Below are 22,062 nucleotides of genomic sequence, written 5' to 3'. Positions count from 1 at the left end.
AAATGCCGCAGGCCAAACAAAACATGTCTGTGGGCCAGATACAGTCTGCCAGTTTGGAACTGTTGGTCTAGGTCATGAATAAATTCAGCTTCAGTGTGGGCACTTCGTTCACACTACTTTAGATTGTTCAAGGAAATTAAAGAAACTGCAGTTATATTAGCAAACCTCTGGGCGCACTTGAAAGATGTAGCAATCATTGTGTCCTATTGTAGAGACATGGAAACACGTCAGAACCAGCAGGGTCCGGAGTCAATGTTCCCGTGAGCCTCAGACTGTTAAGAAGGAGGGGCCTTTTCTTATTAATGGCACGCTCGTGAAGGTTTTCTTCCCAGGCACTGGTGAAAGAAGCCCACAATAATGGAATTGTACAAGTGATAACTTAATGACTCTCCATTGATGTCGCTTTAAAGAATGAAGCCACAGAATTGTGCTGTTAGCGTGTGTCGTGAGCAGTTAGAGTTGGTGGCTTGTAATTTACTCTGTGTGGATGTTATTGATCAAAGCTTTTCATTATTGACAGTGTCTCCATCTGCTGTTTGCTGTTTTTAGGGGAAACCACCCTTTCTGACTCAACAGCAGATGTCTCCTCTTTCCCGAGAAGGGATATTAGATGCCCTCTTCGTTCTCTTTGAAGAATGCAGTCAGCCTGCTCTGATGAAGATTAAGCACGTGAGCAACTTTGTCCGCAAATGTAAGTTTGGAGAGGTTTTTCTGGAAAAGTGTTCTGGAGAGAAAACTGCAAAAATGCCCGAGGCAGAATGAGTTAGTGGTTGGTGGTAGTGAGTAGGAACTTTGCTCTGAGGAAGGCAGACTCAGTTTTAAGGTCAGTTTCCACCTGTTGCATTTGGGAGAACAGATAAGTCAGGTCTCCTGGTTGCAAGTGACAGAAACTCAACTCAAACTAGCTTAGGCCAAAAAAGTGAATTTATGGCTCACTAAACTGAGCTCATGAAGCCCATCCAGGGACGGGTCAAACTTTAGGCATGGCTGGATCCAGGTACGTGAGTTAGTCCTCTGGTTCCATCCTTTTTTTTTTTTTTTTTTTTTTAATTTTTATTTATTTTTGAGACAGAGACAGAGCATGGATGGGGGAGGGTCAGAGAGAGGGAGACACAGAATCCGAAGAAGGCTCCAGGCTCCGACCTGTCAGCACAGAGCCCGACGTACGGCTCGAACTCACGAACCGCGAGATCATGACCCGAGCTGAAGTCGGACGCTTAACCGACGGAGCCACCCAGGCGCCCCCTGGCTCTATCCTTATACCCACTCAGGGCTGATAATCCTGCAGGCATAGCAGGCACAGTATTTAATTTTAATAAATTGCACTTATTTTCATTAACTTAATTTAAATTTAGTTTGAAACAAGAAAACTATGAACAAAATAATTATAGTGATTTTGGGTTATATTTATCCTTTTGTCAGTGGTATCATAAAATATAGTTTTTGACTTTTTTTAATGTTTATTTATTTTTGAGAGAGAGAGAGATAGTGAGTGAGCGTGAGCAGGGGAGGGGCAGAGAGAGAGAGGGAGACACAGAATCCGAAGCAGGCTCCAGGCTCCAAGCTGTCAGCACAGAGCCTGATGCGGGGCTCAAACCCACAAACAGTGAGATCATGACCTGAGGCGAAGTTGGAGGCTTAACCAACTGAGCCACTCAGGCGCCCCTGGCTTTTTTTTTTTTTTTAATGGAGGAAGAGGCTGATGAAGGCAGTTGTATCTAGGGCCTATGAAAGTCATAAATCGGCCTTGGCCACACCCTGTTCGTGTCTTCCTCAATGTGGGGGAGTGGGCTGCTGGTGTCCCAGTTTTGTATTTTATTACTTTACATCAGTGTTTTTTGTCCAGTGGTGGTTTTGCACCCCCTACCCCCCCCACCTCGGACACTTGGCAATGTTTGGGAGACATTTTCAGTTGTCACAACTTGCAGGGAAGGGTGCTCCTGGCATCTAGTGGGTGAAGCCAGAGATAATGCTGACCTTCCTGCAATGACAGAATAGCATAGAATTATCTGGCCCAAAATTTCAGTAGTGCCGAGTTTGAGAAACCCTCCCTTATGCGACTTTGCTGTGTAACCGTGCACCTTGAACTATAGTGGTCTGAAACTATAATCGTTGTATTACCCCTCATGAATCTGTGGGTTGAGGATGTTTCCACTCCATGTGACTTGGGCTAAGATTGCAGGCACCCAGGACTCTACTGGTCTAGAAAGTCCAAGATGGCCTGCACAGTGTCTGGTATGTTGCCTAGAAGGCTGGACTCGGCTGGGACTCTGGGATGACGGGGCCTTTCCCTGTCTCTGTGAAGTCCAGGCCTCTTGCTCTCCAAGTGGCTTCCCTGTGTGGTCTCTCCATCAAGGGTTAGCCAACTACAGCCTGGGATCCCTGTTTTGTAAAGCAAGTTTTACTGGAAGGTGTTGGCCAGGCCCATTTGTTCACGTACTGCCTGTGGCTGCTGTCACACTACAAGGCCTTTGAGTAGTGGTGACTGAGACCATATGGCTTACAGAGCCTTAAATATTTATTCTCTGGCCCTTAAAGAAAAGCTTGCTGACCTCTGATCTACATGGTCTCTCTAGTAGAGATGTCGACTTCTTACCTGGTAGCTCAGGGCTTTCAAAAGCACCAAGGTGGAAACTGCCGGGACTTCTTAGGGCTTAGGTGTGGAAGGGACATAAGATCTCTTTTGCTGCATTGTCTTGTTTGAAGTGAGTCGTGGGGCTGCCCAGATTCCATGTGCCAGGGAGTCTAGGCATAAGGGCGTGAGTTCTAGGAGGTGTGTGTATGATTCGTTGGCACCATCTTTGGAGATGGCTACCACACCTTATGCAATATTTATTTTCCACTCTCTATATTAATAGGATCCCCAGGAAAGATTTTAACTGGTTCTGTTCTGGGTCATCTGTCTACCCCGTGACCAGGGGCCGGGCCAGGAGTCAAGTGTTATGGGCCTCATCTGGGTGCCTAGGGGTTCAGGGCACTGCAATTACCAGGGTCCCATGGAATAGGGGATGTGGAAGTGCCCAAAGGAGCTGAGAGTTTTGAGTAGATAAAATTAGTGTATGTCCACTTGTCTTTTCTGTTTCCTTATCTGCAAAATGGGGAAAATGCATATCCAATAAGGCTGTGTGGGGCTTGAATGAGTTAGTGCACAGATTAGGCTTACGTTGCCTGGCACACAGGAGATAATAAATGTTACCCAGTAATGGTAGCCACCAGCCTCCATGTATATTTAATATATTGTAGGTCTTTAACTCTGAAATGTACTTGGGTACTATTCATTATTCCATATTTATTTGAATAAACTCCCACCTTATTTTCTTGAATATTTAAATCCTCAAATAGGGAGTGGGAGGGGAAGGGAAATTATGAGACAGACTAATTTATCAAGCCATCTACCGGCTCCTTCATTAGTCTTGAGTCTGCCCTCTGGTTACTTTAAAGTAGTGGATCTTCTAGACTCATTCAGTAATCAGGGGGCTTAGGCTTAGCGAAATGTAGATTTTTCTAATAGAATTCTCTTGCAAGGAACTGTTTCATATTTTTGAAGAGGCTTCCTGGAGAGTACGGCTGAGAGGCTGTGATTGGAAAAGGGTGATTACATTAGTATGTCTGGTTCCCCTGCCCCTCCCCCCCCAACCTCTTTTTAAGTTTCTGTTTTGGAATCTAAGTGTTCTTACATGGGTAGAAGGGCCCAAAAGTTGCTACTGCATAAGAGACTGTTGCTACTCCATGCTACTGCATGGAGACCGTTGGAGGAAATGAGACAGCGGGTATGGCCCTGAAGTGGTATCCCTAGCTGGAGCCAAAGTAGGACAGGGAACCCACATCTGGGAACCCAGGGAAGAGATTTTTGTTTCTTAATTACTGTTCTATTCCCAGTGCCTAAAACAGTGTCTGGCACATGATAGATGTTCAGTAAATATTGGTCGAATCATTATATTGCCGAGTGAACAAAGTTAAGGGGCAAAATTGTAAGTATTGTATTGTAGAATTTGTGTAAAAAATAAACTGATATTAAAACATGAATAGGGGGTTCCTGGGTGGCTCGGTTGGGCGTCTCACTTCGGCTCAGGTCATGATCTCACGGTTCGTGGGCTTGAGTCCTGTGTCAGGCTCTGCCCTGGCAGTTTGGAGCCTGCTTGGGATTCTCTCTCTCTCTCTCTCTCTCTCACTCTCTCTCTCTGCCCCTCCCCCGCTTGTGTGTGCGTGTGTGCGTGTATAAACTTAAAAAAATAAAACATGAATAACAAAGTGTTGATAATTGTTGACATTGGACTATTCTTGGTGGTTTGACGGTAGCTTTAATCCTATACTCTTTCAGCTACATTTACTGTAGGCAAAAGCTTCTGTATGTTACCAACTGTAGTATGTATGGGCGAGTTATAACTATAAGAAATTTTTTTTCCAATTCTAAACATAATACAAAGTTAAATATATAAAAGGTCCAAATGATAAAAAAAATTAAATAAACATGGGGTGCTTCGATGGCTCAGCCAGTTAGAGCATCAGTCTCTTGATTTTGGCTCAGGTCACCATCCAGGGTCGTGGGATCGAGCCCTACATTGGGCTGAGCTTGGAACCTGCTTGGGATTCTCTCTCTCTCTCTCTCTCTCTCTCTCTCTCTCTCCCTCCCTCCCTCCCTCCCTCCCCCCCCTCTGCCCCTCTCCCCTACTCTTGCACTCTCTTCCTTTTTCTCTGTCTAATAAATTAAAAATAAAAATAAATAAAAGGTCAAAATGAGAGAATATCCCTCAAAATCTTATCTAAGATAACTGCTGTTAACAGTTTGGTGCATAGTGTTGCAATTTTTTTTGTCCTTATAAAATATTTATTATGGACATTTTGAAGTGGGTCTTAAGGTAAAGAGAATAATGTAATGAGCTCATGCGTACCAGTCAGCAAGCAGTTATCAACCCTTTGCGTGTATGTTCTAACATTACTTTTGTTTAATTTTACACAAAGTGGATCATATGTATGTAATATTTTGCTACTAGCTTTGCTCACTTAGCATTATATTTACTCAACAAATATTTACGGAGCACTTGCTGTGTGCCAGGTTCCGTTTTAGGTACTGTGTTCACAGTAGTGATCAGCACTGACAAAAATTCCTGCCCTTAAAGAATATGTAATATATTCTAGTGGAGATTGAGCTACCTCATGTGCCTAATATGGTTTTATGTGGGTGGGACTTTTAGGTCGATTCCACTTCCCTGCTGATGGACCTTTAGGTCATTTCTGATTATTTTTCTGTTACAGGCAGTGCTCATGATGAATATCTTCCTGTCTATTTCGAGCACATCTGCTAACGTTTCTGTGAAGGACAAATTCCTAGAAATTGAAATGTTGAATGACTGAGTTTCAGAAAAGGAAGCGATACACTGTGCTGTATTGGCTTTTGCCCCTGGGTCCAAATGTTTATCTGACAAGGTCACGCTTTGACTGCCTTTTCATTACCATGCTTTGGGTCTTCATTTCCACCTCAATATTCGGTACTTAAATGCTGTAACTAACAGTGTGCAGGGCTGAAGTGTGATGTGGTTTTGGAATCACAGAAGCTGCTGGCATGGAGGGAAATTGTGAATCGTCTTTTTTTTTTTTTTTTAATAGTCATAGACTTGAGTTGAGTATCTCAATCATTCACCTTAATAATTCAAAGCCTTTGGAAAAAGACCTAAAATTTGGTAAGGTTTCTCAGAATTCTGAGTATCCTTGTGGTTCTGTCTATAGCGGTTTATTTACTTGTGTGACTGAAATGCCTGGTGGTTACAGCGATGGATCCAGAGTTGAGTTGGACAAATGCAGTAAGCAACTTAGGGACCCAAGGCCTAACAGAGAATTGGGAGAGGCTGGCTTCATGCGCAAGCAGTAATAAAATCAGGTTCAACCCAGGAAGTTGCAAGCCAGCATATTTGGGGAATTATAATTCAAAACTCAAATACTTGATCTGAAAGAAACTTGGAAAAATGGCAGGGAAGAGAGACAGGGCTTGGCACAGGGATGGCAGGGCAGAAGGAAGATATTGTGCAGCGTTCAGTCTTGCTTCTGCATGAATTCTCCACAAAGGTGCTCCAGATTTATTTTTCGCAATGGTTATGATGAATTTATTCGGATGTGCCGACCACGCTTGCCTGATTCCTCCAGGGCCCAAAGGGAAATGCTTTCAGGATGACTGGCTGAAGAGACAGGTGGGAAGGCACTCAGTGCAGTGGAGTTCATCATGTGTACCTTTGATCCAAGTGAATGCGACTCCACCCACACAACAAAGAAAGGAGGTGGATACCAATTAAAATTGTATTGGCTAATTTATCAATATTCTGCTCAATGACTATAGGTAATGAAATGACTTTTCCCCTTGTTGGATTAATTTCCTCCTATTGTGTGAATAACTTGCCGAGCGTAGCTCTAGAATGTAGCTCCCAAGTTTATTTGGTGCCCAACCATGGAAAGGGCAACCTGCTCTAATGCCTGGAGGACTTTAGTGTCTGTCTGGGATATCAAGAGTCTCTTGGTCTCATCATGGCACCTTTCTGAGGGATTCTCCAGAATAATTTTGATTCCGTGTTCCTCTTGTCTTCCTTTGGAGCGTAACCCCTATATTTGATGCAGCTTCTCTGTAATGTGCAGGATTGAATTTTTTAGTCAGCTACAGCTGTTCCACTTCCCTCTTTCAGATCCTTAGAGAGTCATTGCATATCCAGTGATGTCCCAGCTTACTGTTCTTAGAGTGTCAGTAAATATACTGTAGATTCCAAATCTGCCATCCATTTAATCCATACTTCATACATTCAGGATCTCCACCTGTTATGGACTGAATGTTTGTGTCCCCCTGCAAATTCATATGATGATGAAGTCATGAAGGTGGGGCCTCTGTGATGGAATTGTTGTCCTTAGAAGAAGAAAAAGACGAGGGTTCTGTCTCTCTCCATCTTGTGAGGATATAGTGAGAAGATGGCTGTCTGTAAGCCAGGAAGTGGGTTCCCACTAGGAACTCGGTCTGCCAGCACTTTGATCTTGGACTTCCCAGCCTCCAGAACCGTAAGAGATAAATGCCTGTTGTTTAAGCCACCTCATCTATGGTATTTTGTTACAGCAGCCTGAGCAGACTAAGATACTGACTGAGAGATTGCACTTGAAAAAGGAGTACGACCATAGGCAAAGAAACAGATAGTTGCAAACCCTTCCAGGTGTGTGACCTGTCAGTGCTGCAGAGCAAATGTCCAGGGCTCCATTTTCTTTTTCTTTTTGGTAGCACTGCTCCGTATTAAGGGAAAGGAGGTATTACTGACAATCCGAAAGAGATGGGTTTGTGGGATAACACTGCGCAGTAGCACTAGAATGGGATAAGCGGGAGGTCAGCTCTAAAGTCGACTGAGTTGGGAATCGTGTTGCTTACGTCACATTATGAACCAGTCTAAATGCTGATAAGCGTGTTTGACCAAACGCTGCCCTGTGGCCTTCAGAGAGGAAGAAGAAAAGCCTGATTTGTGTTCTCCTCCTATTTTCTGAGTCTACAGGATTCAAATCGTAGCTACCATGGAAACTGCTTTGGAATTTCTGGAGCCCTTAATTTTAAACTTAACATATAAAAACACTTTTGTGCTGATTTTATAATTATTCATGACGGATGGGAAAGTGACTAAAATGTCTTTTGACAGCGAGGGAACACATAGGAACACTTTTTTCCTTTCTTTTTTTTTTTTTTTTTTTTTGTGCTTTCATAAAGATGCGTGTATTGGAAAGTGCTTCACTCACCTGGGAGTAACTCTTACATCTCTTGCAGATTCCGACACCATCGCTGAGTTACAGGAGCTCCAGCCTTCAGCAAAAGACTTTGAAGTCCGAAGTCTCGTGGGCTGTGGTCACTTTGCTGAAGTGCAGGTGGTAAGAGAGCGAGCAACTGGCGACGTCTATGCCATGAAGGTCATGAAGAAGATGGCCTTGTTGGCCCAAGAGCAGGTAGGAGCATTTTCACACCACACCCTTTCCCCTTCCTGTACCAGGATGTTCCCTGCAGAGGCAATCATCTGCTGAATTGACATCTGGGATTGAGCAAGATTTCCTCGGCGACTCTTTGGTTAATTACAGTTGCAGAAAGAGCTCTCCCGTTCTCAGCTTTTCTTGAACTGATACTGACTCATTTTGAGGGCCCACAAGCTTCCCGCGATTGCTTTATTGTGTTTCTATAGTTGTATTTTATTCAGAATCAACGTGGCCTTTTAACTAATGAATTTAAGATGACCCTTTATGACCGTCAGCTGGCAGTTTCGACATGTGCATATTGTGGGGTTAGGCAGCATATGGTTGTGTGCACATTTTCTATACTTGTGTTGTGGGCATATGTGTTTGATTTTAAAACAGGCCTTTGAAGAAATTAAATAAAATTGTCCTGTGGCAAGAGTGTTGCTTGTTTGAGAGCAGGTAAGAACTTCTTTTTTATGGTCATGGTGTTTTTCTTTCTTTTAAACAAGGCTGCTGCTCCAGACATATCGATTCATTTGCCGAGTTTCTAGAGAGACTGCCATCAGCCTTGGCGTTCAGAGCAATTTATTAGTTACAGACGTCCGAGCACACATCATGTGTCTGATAATGTACCCGGCTCTGTGGGAAGCCCGTGAAAGGAATTGAAGCTCCATGGCCGTTAGTTGCAGGGTTTTAAAAACAACTTTGGAAAGTGGAGAAAAAATGCAAATGTATAAAGCAGGCGCTTAGCCGCTAAACATCACAGAAGGGAGAGCAGTTAGCAAATTCACCAGCTGGGGAGTGAGGAGAGATGTGAGTGAGCCAGGGACGGTTAGGGGAGGTTCACACTGCTGAGAGCGAATGCAGGTTCTGGGCGGAGAGACGTGACAGGAGTGTGGCAGGTGGAAGTGTATGTGTGACGTTCTGGAGGTTTGAGTACTAGAATGCTGTACAGATGTGTGTGTGTGTGTGTGTGTGTGTGTGTGTGTGTGTGTGTTCCTTAGTGGTTTAGAACAGATGGGACTAGGAAATGGGGAGAAATGAGACATTTGGGTGGGGAGAGGGTAATTGGTGGGAAATCTGATGAACCTTTTTTTATTGTGGCAAAATATACATAACATAAAATTTACTGTTTAAAATTTTTTTTAAATTTTTTTTTTATTTTTGAGAGAGAGAGAGAGAGACAGAGCGCAAGTGGGGGAAGGGCAGAGAGAGAGGGAGACACAGAATCTGAAGCCGGCTCCAGGCTCTGAGCTGTCAGCACAGAGCCCGATGCGGGGATCAAACTCCTGAGTCTTGAGATCATGAGCGGAACCAAAGTTGGGCACTTAACTGACTGAGCCACCCAGGTGCCCCTAAAATTAGGGTTGTAATTATTTAATTAGGGTTGTAATTAATTATTTAATTATTTAATTATTTAATTATTTAATTAGAGTTGTTTTAATCCTTCTTAGGGTACAATTCACTGGCCTTAAGTGCATTTACCAATGATGTGCAACCATAGCCACTATTTCTAGAATTTTCTCATCCTCCCAAACAGAAACTCTGTACCTATTAAATGTTAACTCCTCATTTCCCCAAGAACTGTTTGGAATGGCAGCTCACTTTGTGAGGCAGCTGGGGATCATTTACACTTTTGGAAGGAGGAGGTTGGGATCAGAGTCTGAGGACTCAGTGGCTTTGCGTGGCCTCCAGTCAAAGAAGCAGCGGAGGGCAGGAAGCTGCTTGTCAGAGTCCGAGAATGATGTAGCCTGTGTTTAGCAGTGAAATGTGAGCTACTTCACAGGAAGGAGAAATGACAGGACGTTACCGATCATTTGGAAGGGAGGAATGGGAGGTGTTCACTTAACCTCCCAGTATCTAAGCAGCCACCTATCCTCGGTACAAACTTACTGAGCACCTGTTGTGTGTGGTGTGCTTCTGGGTCCTTGAGGGGAGGCATGAAGTGTAGCCCTGACCTTGCAACGCTTCTGTTTTAGGTGGGAAGTAGTGCATGTAAAAAGAAAACAATCTAATATACTGCACTGCAGGCAAGCGACAGAGATGTGCAGATAGGGTGCCTTCCTTCCGGTGAATGACTCACGATGACCCTGTGTGAGGTGTGGGCTGGGGGATTTTAAAAATAATACACATCCAGGAACTAATAAAAGCTACCCAACCATTCCTTAAGAGGGTGAATAAAAGAAGAGTCTTTAATTGAGCCATGGCAAGGCTTCAAATTTAAAGGCATGAGAGGAGAAAAACCAGCACAGGGTGTGAATGAAAGGAAATGCCAGAGAAGGAGGTAGAGAGGCGACATCCTGTAAGCAAGACCTATCACCTAGGAGAGGCCAGCACACCTGTTCAGGGCTCTGTGAGAACCAGAAGAGTCCTCAGAGACCATTTATTTTATTTAAAAAAAATAAAAATAATTTTTTAATGTTTATTTTTTAGAGAGAGTGCAAGTGGGGGAGGGGCAGAGAGAAGGAGATACAGAATCTGAAGCAAGCTCTGGGCTGTCAGCACAGTCTGATGGGGGGCTCGAACTCACGAACCGTGAGATCATCACCTGAGCCAAAGCCAGATGCTTAACTGACTGAGCCACCCAGGCGCCTGAGACTATTTATTTTAATGGGGGCTTCAGGGGTCAGATGAGGAGCCAATGGTGAGCAAATGAAGATGTAGGCTTCTCAGTTCAGCCAACCTTCACTGAACACCTTTTATGTGACAGGAAAGAAGGACCACAGATCAGGTTCAGGAGATTACAGAAGTTGGGTTGTTTCCGGAATGTGTTCCATATAGCACTGGTGGTATGCAAGATGATTTTAGGTAGTACATGGACAAAACTATTTTGAGGTGTTTAGTAGTCTAATATTAACTAGCGTGTTAAAACCTGGGAGTTTTATAGATGTTAAAATAAATGGTAGAAGGCATATTTAAAGTTAAATTATTACTACTTTTTTGAAGTTTTATTTATTTTGAGAGAGCAAGAGCGGGAGAGGGGCAGAGAGCGAGGGAGAGAGAGAATGAAACAGGCTGCATTCTGTCAGCACAGAGCCCTATGTAGGGCTTGATCTCACGAACTGTGAGACCATGACCTGTGCCAAAACCAAGAGTCGGACGCTTAACTGAGCTACCCAGGTGCCCCTAAAGTTACATAATTTTTATTTTGAAATAGTCACAGATTTATAGAAAAGTTGCAAGCACAGTGTATCAGCCAGGATTCTATAATATATAAAAATATGCACATTAAATATATATACATCTACACATTGAATATCCATACATACACGTGTATGGATGACTTACCCAATTGTAAGGACTGTAAAGTCTGAAATCTGTAGGGGAGGCCAATAAGCTGGAAACTCTTGCACAAGAACTGATAATGCAAACTTGAGGCAGAATTTCTTCTTTATCAGGGAAGCCTCACTTTTGTTCTTTCATATGATTGGCTGAGACCCACCCAGGAAGGATCATCTCCTTTACTAAAGTCAACTGATTGTAGATGTTGACTTGTTAACCATATCTACAAAATACCTTCACAGCAAATGCTTAAGATTAGCTGGGTGCTATAGCCTAGCTAAGTTGACATGTAAAACTATCACAAACTATGAACAACTTTTTTCTTCCTGAGCCATTTGAAAACATGTTGCCAGTGGTGCCCTGTTACCTCCAAATACTTCAGTGTGCATTTCCTACAAGAAGGACGCTCTCCTGTGAACCACAATACAGCCATCACTATTGGAAAAGACACAATACTACATTATTGCCATCTAATCCTAAGACCCCGTTCATGGTCCACCAACTGTTTCATGGTCTTTTAGAGCAAAAGGGTCAAGCTCAGGATCACACATAACATTTAGTTGTCCTGTCTTTTTAGTCTTTTTCAGTCTGGACCAGCTTCTCAGTTTTCCCTGGACTCTCATGACCTTGGCCATTCTGAAGATTACAGGCCAGTTATTTTGTAAACATACAGATATGTTTAATGTTACTCAGGTTCATTCAGGTTATAGATCTTTGGCAAGAACATCACAGACAAGACGCTCTATTCTTCTCATTGAGTCCCACTGGGTGACCCCATTTCAGTTTGTCACATTCATGTCGATGTTCACTTAGGTATCGGCCATGCTTCTCCACTGTAGGGCCACCCCTTTCTTTTTCGTCATTACATGAGTATTCTGTAGGGAGGTGCTTTCAGACTGTGGAAATACCCGATCCTCCTAAAACTTTCAGGTTCTTAATTTATAGCTGTATGGACTTGCATGTTCCTGTTTAAGTCAATGAATTAGAAGCCATTCCTGTCATTATGTATTTTTATGCTCAAATCGTCCTCTAAGCTGGGCCATGAGAATCTCTTCAGGTTGATTTCTGTGTCTTTTGACGCATCCCCATCTTTGAGTTACTGTCTTGCTTTCTGGTGCAAGATGTTAAAGCTCTTGTGCTTTTACCTTGCCTGCCCCACCCTTGCAATCAGACCTTTCTCAAAGGGTGCCTGTTCCTTTTAGTGTAAAATGGTATTTAGAAACCAAGATCCGGGTACTAGGTGTCCTTATTGCTGTTGGAGTGTCACTGCTTCCAGATCCCTTTCAGTGAGCAGAGCTAGAGAATAGAAATTCAGGTATTTAATATAGCTACTTGCGTGCGCGCACACGCACACACACATTTATTTCTCTATTTCTCCATCTCTGTATATTGAAAAACCATGTGTTCATACCAATACGTCCAGGTCCAGTCCAACTTCCCTGAGTGTATTCTAGTGTTCACCCTTTCTGTGTTTGTAGCTCCCTTCTCTGATATCACCCATAATATTTTAGCTTATTTTATGCATCTGTGTGTATCCAGTCTACTGTCTTTGCTGCCACTCTTCTCATTGGTAGGCTTAGATGCCCCGTTCCAGGCTATCGCTGCCTGTGGATGCCTTCCTCACCCTATTTGGGCCCTTGATACCTGATATTGGACTGTCTCCCTCCCCCCCCCCCCCCCCCCCGGGCCCCCACACACAGTTGCCGCCCTCCTCACCCTGCTTGGGCCTGGCACCCTGTTCTGGGCCACTGTGTCCCACTCTCCCTACTACCTGTTATGGATGCTTACCTTGTTCTGTTCCACCTAATGGATTTAGGACTGAATTATTCAGGGAGAGAAGGTGAAGAAGAAAAAGAGGGAGATATTTAGATTCAAAAGAAGTGAGTTGCTTTAAGGACAAAAGTAAATAATTGGACAGATAATACACAGATCTGGCAAAAATCATGAGCAAAGTAGACGAATGAATGAAATTTGTGGAGTGCTGGGCTAAGGGATGGTTTTTCTTTTCTTAAACTAGAGACATCAGTTTAGGCTTAAAGAGAGAGGTTGGGACATTCACCCCTCCCCCAACACTTTGTTCTTTATATTATAATTGTCTAAAGGGTTTCTTTTCCCCCTAGGTTTCATTTTTTGAGGAAGAACGGAACATATTATCTCAGAGCACAAGCCCTTGGATTCCCCAGTTACAGTACGCCTTTCAGGACAAAAATAACCTTTATCTGGTGAGTCTTTTCATCCGTCTCTCTGGAATTAGTCCAATGCTGATACTCAGATATCATAGACATAGAATTGGGTGTGTTTCTTGTCCATATGGTCTGTTGAGTTGCTGTCCTGACTTTAAGGTGTCTCCCTGTTCTCCTTGTCCTAAAGATGAAGGGCTATCCCATTTAGAAACAGCCCCATTTGTTGTTGAGTATTGTAGCTGTGGCTTAAAGGGCAATAATGAGAAATCATTTATTTGGAAATAGTCTGATACTACCTTTAGTAGACTCTTGCTTTAATTTTTTTTTTTTTTTGAGACATAATTGACATACAACATTACATTAGCTTCAGGTGTACAGTGTAATGATTCAGTATTTGTATATACTGCGAAATGATCAACCACTAAGTCTAGTGAACATCATTTAAATTTTTTAATTTTTAAAACTTGAGATAATGCACAGTTATTTTAAGAAGATGCAAACACTGCAGAACTGTATGAAATAGGGAAAGTTCTCTACCTTTCTTTCTAATCCCTTTCCCTAGGGGAACCTATTATTGGTTATGTATATTCTTCCTGACCCTCATGGAAAAAATATTTCCATGTCTGTATTTATAACACATGTATATAGTTTGTTTTATGAAACTTGTATATTACTTTCTACTCTTTTCTTCAGCTTGCTTTTTGCCTTTCAGCAATTTACCCCGGACATTTTTCCATGTCAGTACATACAGATCTGCCTTGTTCTTTTGAACAATGCCATAGTATTTCTGATGTACGTGTAGCATAACTTTCACAATACTAAAATTAATTCTGGAGCCTTGTTTAGGTTCTTGGGGGCTTAGATTCCTAAAGTAAAAAAATTTATCCCGGAAACAATTTTTGTTCCTGATTAAGCCCTTAAAACAAGACTATCATACTATTACCTTGAATGGAGAGAAACTCTTATAGAGGCTCATGTAAGAGGAAAGGGTATGAGAGGGTTGGATTCCAATTTATCTTGAACTTCCACTGGATAGTTTTGGGGGACTTTATTGCCTTTATTTCTGACCTGTAATAAGCACTTTATTTGGTTTCCTATTAGTTGAGAACCTATTGCTGGTAAAGAAGTACCCCCCACACCTCCTCCCCAGCCCCACCTAGCCTTCTGAGCAAGAATGTTTATATACAAATGCATTAGGAGATTGGCCTTGCACTAACCACATGGTAGAGGTGATGACAAATTCTAAGTGTTCTATGTAACAGTGATGACAACTGGTGGTTGGCATTGCTTGTATTCGGGTGGCCAATGAGGATGACCAGAGGGGCCCTGGGAGTGATACCAGCTCGTAGTTTCCTTTGTGTTGACTAGTAGTTTTGTTTCTATTTTTGTTTTCATGGCTCAACACTTTTCAAAGTGCATCTTCAAGAGGGTAATACCTGGTCATTTCAAAAATTTTAACCTCTTTGGTGCCACCATTTTTATCCCTACCAATTGACTTTGTCCTAGTGGTAGACCTTCCCTTTTTCTTTTTAATGGTGTAATTAACTGCTGTGGACTTCCTCTTGGGCACAGCCTAACTGGAATGCCTTATGGTCTGGGAATATCAGCCTCTCCTCTGCTAAGAGACCTCCCAGTGGCAGGGGGCTTCCTTTTTTTGGGCCTTTTGTCTGTGGGGCTTCCATCTGGATGTTGCCCCTGGCATTAGCATTCCTAGCTTAATGACCATCTTTCCAGGTTTTCTAGCCGCCATCTTACAAGAGGGGAATGATCTCAAAACAGTTGTCTCCTGGAGTTCTAGTTGCCTCAGCACATTGATACCTGGCTGCAATGACATTTTTACACCCTTCTTTCATAGCTCAGTTGGGTATTGCTGATGGGATCTTGTAATTATTTCCCTGTCTGCATTCTCTTCTCAAGTATGTTGGTAATTTGGAGTAAAATGCTTGCTAAGGGTACAGTTTTCTTATAAATATCCAAACTCAGCATTGGAACTAAGATATGATTATAGATCCCCCATTCTTTATCTGCAATTCTGAAATGCCCAGAGCTCTGAATAACCTCAAGTTCCTTAGTTACTTATTTGGCAGCAAAACCTGACCTGAATCTCTTCTTCATTCCCTTTAGTATGACTATTTGTAATTTTGCCAAAAAATTGTGATTTTGATTGCATTTGATTACAGGGTGATATCTCAAGCCATACCCTAGGGTGTTACATAACATAAAGTATATGCACCATTTTACTTTTCTAAAATCTGAACATTTCTGCATCTGGAAATACATTCTGCCACAAGATAAGGGGACCATAGATCTATATTGGTATCGTGAAGTACCAAAATTCCATTGTATCTATTGACCACTTATAGATCACCAAACCTTTGAAGTTTGGGGAAACATAAATTATCCTAAGCTCCCTGGCAGTTGAACGTTCACTTGTAATGCAAATGCAGTTTAATTGAAGATACATTTAGAAATCAGTGAATAAAACAAGTAGGAATCGGTGACCTATATATTTCTCAAAGCTGTCTCTTCTCTCCATTCTAGCTTCGACTGGGTGAGTTCCGGCTGCCATCTTTTTTTGCCTGCATTACTGCAGTAACCTCCTAAGTGTTCTCCCTGCCATCTGTCTTGCCCTTCCCCCAGGTCTTCTACACACTGCAGCCAAGTCATCCCACTGTTAAAACCCTTTAAGACTCCCTGCTGCCCTCTGGATAAAGTCCAGACTCTTCCATGTGGTTTCCAAGGCCTTTTTCATATATACCTCTAGGCTTGTTGCTTACCATTTCTTTGTTTTTACTTTACATTCATCCTGACCTTCCTTTGGTTCTTTGATCTGGCCTCTGACCTTTCTCCACGCTGTTCCCTCTTTCCCTGTTTCCCAGGCTAACTCCTATTTCTCCTTCTGGACTTGGGCCAGGTATCACTTCTTCCAGAAACTCATCCTGGCCTCTCTTCTTCCGGGAGGGTTGCCCTTCTGGCTGCATACTCATAACACCCTGTGTGTCCTCTTCATGAGTGGGTGTTGGGCTACCCTACCAGGCTACACCTCCCTGGAGGGATTCTGTTTCCCTTGCTTCCTGTGGTGCTTCCCCAAGTAAATGCTTAAGATGCGTCTATTCAACGAATGTCTGATTAATTTCATAGAAATTGATTTACATACAGATTTACTTACTGTGTTATGGAAATCACACATTAGTAGTAGGAGTTTTATTCTCTAAAGTATGTAATTCAAGTTAGATCCAGTGGGATTTTCAAAATTTGGAGTGCAGTGCAGGGAAATTGAACTTGGATCCTTTTGAAATTTGATGGTTAAAAATGTATTTGTCGTTACATACCAATGAATGTGGCTTGCCATTTTCTGGCGTATAGAAAATTTCAATGAAGTCCATTGTATTAATGTCTGGTTCTATATAACAAGGCTAGTTCTGTGTTCTGGCAGGCAGCCCATGGAAACAGCGCTTTGTTGATCTGGTTCATGATGAAATCTGTTCAATTCTGTATAACAGATGCCTTCACCAGTGTCCTTCCAGGAAGGAGCTGGTCTTTACAAAGAAACCATTGTTTTGCAACTCACCACTTGTAGTATTGTTGCATCTAAGCCCTTTGTGAGATTCTTAAAGCTTGCTGGCTTTGTATTGATGTTTTTCATGCCATGTGTCTTCAGGCTGCCCTTGCTCTGAGTCACAACCGATCCATGAATCTTCTTTCCTTACAGTGGCCTCACATTGACTTCCTTCTGTTCATTCCAATTTTTTCTCCCCCAGTTGCACATAGGATGTATTAGTTAAGGTATAGACTAAGCTACTGTAACAAAAAGATACCAAAATACAGTCCGAACTGACGGAGCAGCTCTGTTGTATGTGATAATCCAGGGACCCGGGTTCCTTCCATCTTGTGGCTCCTCATCCCTTAGGATGTTGTCCTCTTTGATGTGGTTGAAGTCGGGTATTTCATATTCTCATTTCACCTGGCTGGTAGGAGAAAGGAGTAGAGGACAGAACAAGCAAATTCCTTTTACTTAGAAAGATATGGAAGTGGGGCACATCATTTCCTTTGCTGTTTTATTGACTAGAACTTGATCATATGACCTTACATCTATACCGTCTAGTGGCATGGCCATTCTCCAGCTTCGGGAAGAATGGATTTGGGGGACCAGTTGTAGTCTGCCACAGAGGTTAAAACACCTACTTTTGTAGGCAATAAGAGATCTGGGTTTTGAAGCCGGGCCCCCTAGATCCACCTCCCATACTTTTACCCATTATGTTACACTGTCACATCCCAAAGCACTTCTGTTCTGTCCCCGGTTCTGAAGTCCTGCTTGGGATTAGTTCTTTACATTGTCTCGCTTTGCACCGAAGCAATTGCACAGGTGGTATTTCCTTCCTTTGTAGGGACAGTTTGGAGGTTGGCTGTTTTTAGACAGTGACCCCTGTGGCCTGTGGGTGTTGGGCTCTAGCCTCTGCTGACACTGGGAGTCTGGAGAGAGTTAACAAATACAACTTCATTGTTTATTTTCGTAAAATGTGGCAGCTTATGATAGTTTTGACAGTGAGACATGTGCTGTTTTGATCTCTCAGAAAAGATTATCCAGTTTTCAGGCATGTCTCAAAACTCACCAGCATGTTCTCATGTTGCTGTTTCAGAAGCCTGGGTTTGGAAGCTGGCTGCCCGTTGGAAGGAAGCTGTTACTTAGAATATAGGTTCTTGTTTTATTACTCTTCCTTGGTTGGTCTCTCTGGAGTCATTGGCCTTTTCGGCTTCAATGTTCTCATTGGTGAAATGAGATATTAATACCTCTTATTGACCCCAATTCAGTTGCTGAGTATGTTATTGCCTTGGAGGGGTTCTTTGTGCCTTCAAAATAGTTGTTTTATGTCCTGGTCTTTCGAGGCATATTTCAAGTGAATGCATTTAAAGTCTTAGTCGTCACAATTTTTTTCCATTGTCCCAGTTTGCCTTGTCCCATGGTCCCAGTTTCTGGCTTAGTAGATCGAAGATGGGGCCCAAGAATTTGCAACCAGGTGCCAGGTGATGCTGCTGCTAGTCTGGGGGCCCCACTTGGAGAACCATGGTCCTACGGCTATAGTTACAGTTAATTTCTGGCTACTTCTTCCTCCTTTTGCTCCTTCAACAATGGTGAAGTTTCTCAGATCCTGTCCCTTGCTCTTTGCTCTTTCAGGTTGACAAGTGGTACCTACTCCCCAGCTCTTAACTAGCCCCAGGGTTCTTCACCAGTGCAGGGTGCTTCATTAATTCATGTCCTCAGTTACCTAGTTTGAGTGTGCAGTCTGTTTCTTGCCAAGACTCTGGATGATTCAGTGCTCAATGAGGATTTTTCTGAATAGATGGATGAATCAGGCTGGGATTCCTATTTTCTGAAAAAAAAAAAAAAAAAAAAAAAAAAAAGGGTCTTCTCTCTTTTTCTCTTGGTGACCTTGCCTTTCATGAAGAATAATTTAGAGTCCCTGCCAGGGACCACTCTGCTTTGAGAAGCCCTTCCTTCCTCCCAGATGCCAAAGATCAGGGACAGTCCACAGGGCAGATAACGATGCCAACACCATTGTTACATTTCCGTGGCACTTTCAGGCAGGCTGATTGTAGTGCAAGCATTTCAAGGGCACGTTGCTGAAAGGGTGGCCAGCACAGCATGCTTCTAATGACACCCTGTGCAAATTGGAATAGGGTACAAGGACTATTAAATACTCACCCCTTCCCCACATATGGATATGAGCGCATGCAGGTGTGCATGTATGTGCATTCATGTGCACGTGCGCATACACACACACGCACACGCACACACACACACGCACACTCTTGTCCTTTGTTTCAAATGCCACACAACTGATGGGCATTGCTCTCCCTTGCTATCCCTGTACTTGGGGTGTAGCTGCAAACACCAACAGAGAGGCCTCTACTCCTTCCAAACCGAACACATGTAAGATTTGCCCTTTAATTAGTATCTGCAGCTGCTGCCATTAGAAGGGTTTGTCTCTGTTGGCCTGAATGTCTTTGCTTTAAAAGAGCAAGTCTGTGATAGCTCCAAGCCAGGCTTGTTTGTCAGCTGCTGTGCTTTCTCTGCCATCTGCAGGGCTGCCGCATTGTTTAGGGCTGTTTCCCTATAGGGCCCTTTTCCTCCTCCCGTCGCCCCAGCCTTTGATTACCATGCCTTGGTGAGTGCCATTTGGGTGACCTGCAGCTGGTCGTTGCGGGCAGGCACATGTCTCATCCATCCGTGGAGGATTATTGCCTCTGTGCTGACGGACTGGTTACCCTCCGGCTCTTTGTTGCTGGTGATCTCGTCGTGATGGTCAGAAAGGCTATAGGTAGTCATTGAAAAAAACGTCAAGCAGCAGGAGTGTTGGCTGTATCAAGGGCACCTCTTGCTGTAGAAACTTTTCATCCACTTGAAGCAGGGAGCCACGTTGTCTCCACAACTTCCTCAGCATTGGGTCTCAGTACAGTGCTGGGCTGGCTGCATCAGCCACCCCGGTGGCTCCTTAAAAATGCAGGTTTCTGGACCTCACCCACAGTCACTGGGATTTTTAACAAGCTCCCTGAATAACCGGTTGGGGTGAGAATGAAACCGACTTTACCCTTTCATACTGCTTAATGTTCGCTATTTTTCATTCCTCTAGAATTCCAGCTCCATGAAGGCAAAGGACTTTTGTCTGTTTTAGTCTCTGCTGTTTTCCTTATATCTAGAATAGTGCCTGACACACAGCAGGCACTCAAAAAAAAAATTTTTTTTTTTTTATGAATGTGTTTTTTTCTGTTTTTCAAAAGCACCTCCCTGGGTGATTCTGATGGACAGGCAGGTTTGACAAGCCACATTTTGGGGGTATCAGTGCCTCACCAGGCATCTCTGAGTAGTCAAAGTCCTGGACAGAGTCACACTTTTGGACAAAAGCAGGTGCTGTGAATGGGTTGTCTGGGACAGCCTGGGTGGTGACTTTGGCCTTAAATGATTTATCGTGTTCTTCTGACCCTGATGTTTAGTTCATAGCAAGCCATCTGGTAAGGAGATTTAAAGGCTCTTCATTTGTGACTTTGTTTTAAAAAATTTTTTTGTTTATTTTTTGACAGAGAGAGCGCGAGCAAGCTGGGGAGGGGCAGAGAGAGAGGGAGAGAGAATCCCAGGCAGGCTCCACACCATCAGCATAGAGCCCGACATGGGACTCGATCTCACAAACTATGAGATAGTGACCTGAGCCGGAATCAGGAGTTGGATGTTTAACCAACTGAGCCACCCAGGCGCCCCTTAATTTTTGACTTTTGATGATGCTTTTGGAGCCTCTTGCTTTGGTACCATTTTTAAAAGTCCAGAGGTGTTTTCTGAAAGTGCCCAAGTCCTGTTCTTTATGTCTAAGCTTAACAGCAAGATGATTGGTTAAGCTTGAGTTGACCACACACAAGCCCTGTTCCCCATTTTGCCAGAATGAGCGACTGTACCCCAGCAGGATAGCTTTGGGATAGGGATAACAGATTTACTCAGTAAATGTCCAAATTAAGTTCTCTAACGGTGGGCACTTGAATTTTTAGGGTGGTAATGTGGGATCGTGTTGGTGGCTCAAGCCTGATTAGTTCTTTGATAAGGACCCAGTCTATTTAGGGGTTTGTCATTTCGTGTCTATTTTGTCCCATGTTGTGGAACATGCTGCCTCGCAGCTGTTGTAATTTTTGTCACTTGTCTTTCCAATCAACCCTGGTTTTGAAGAAATGAAAAGTTGTTTGACTCAGAAAAGACTGATCTTAGTTTTGGTGGGGATTTTCAGCTCAGGAAATTGGATCTTCTGAATAAGCACACAGAATACATATCTTTTTGCTTTTAAGAGATGGTTCTTATTTTCTGAACTATTTTACTGGTCATTACAAAATAGAGTCTTCAGGAATAGTTGTGAAGTTGTGAAATATTACAGAGCGGTCAGTTTGTGAGCTCCTAAAAGTTGCCAGTGGGTGCTATATGTTTGACTTTGTCATCCTTAAACTTACAGCCATTCTATTTTTAACATCTTTTTTTTTTTATAAAAAGTTTTTAAAAATGTTTATTTTTGAGAGAGAGAGAGAGAGAGAGCATGAGTAGGGGAGGGGCAAAGAGAGGGAGACGCAGAATCCAAAGCAGGCTCCAGGCTCTGAGCTGTCAGCACAGAGCCTGACACGGGGCTCGAACTCACAAACTGCAAGATCATGACCTGAGCCGAAGTTGGACACTCAACCGATTGAACCACCGAGGCGCCCCTATTTTTCACATCTTTAATAGAGCCAGGTTAGAAAGTTTTTAACTGCGATGTATCGTCATAAATATGCATTGTTCCTATTTTAAGATGTTTCCGTTCTAAAAGCATGAGTACTTCTGTTGTTACTGGTGATTTTTTGGGGGAGGGGAGAGGGCATTTAAGACCTTTTTAATGGCAATATATGTTTAAATTTTTTTTTTTCTTTTTCAACGTTTTTATTTTATTTTTGGGACAGAGAGAGACAGAGCATGAACGGGGGAGGGGCAGAGAGAGAGGGAGACACAGAGTCGGAAACAGGCTCCAGGCTCCGAGCCATCAGCCCAGAGCCTGACGCGGGGCTCGAACTCACGGACTGCGAGATCGTGACCTGGCTGAAGTCGGACGCTTAACCGACTGCGCCACCCAGG

At 43.1% G+C, this 22,062-nt stretch overlaps 1 protein-coding gene across 1 annotated transcript in view; it reads left to right on the top strand.

Annotated features, from left to right (window-relative positions):
• CIT (citron rho-interacting serine/threonine kinase) overlaps window positions 1-22,062 on the top strand; it is a 164,183-nt gene that overhangs the window by 5,660 nt on the left and 136,461 nt on the right. Inside the window, exons 2-4 of the mRNA XM_047088045.1 lie at window positions 550-691; window positions 7,781-7,956; window positions 13,362-13,463. Of these exons, the coding sequence (XP_046944001.1) occupies window positions 550-691; window positions 7,781-7,956; window positions 13,362-13,463 (420 nt within the window). The remainder of the gene's footprint in view (window positions 1-549; window positions 692-7,780; window positions 7,957-13,361; window positions 13,464-22,062) is intronic.

Source organism: Lynx rufus, unplaced genomic scaffold (genome assembly GCF_022079265.1).
Source record: "Lynx rufus isolate CCGP_SWC_20201006 ecotype Redwood Valley unplaced genomic scaffold, mLynRuf1.p SCAF_24, whole genome shotgun sequence".
In the NCBI taxonomy this organism is placed as follows: domain Eukaryota; kingdom Metazoa; phylum Chordata; class Mammalia; order Carnivora; family Felidae; genus Lynx; species Lynx rufus.
Note: the sequence above shows the minus strand (reverse complement) of the source record. Positions and strands in the feature narration are given on the sequence as shown.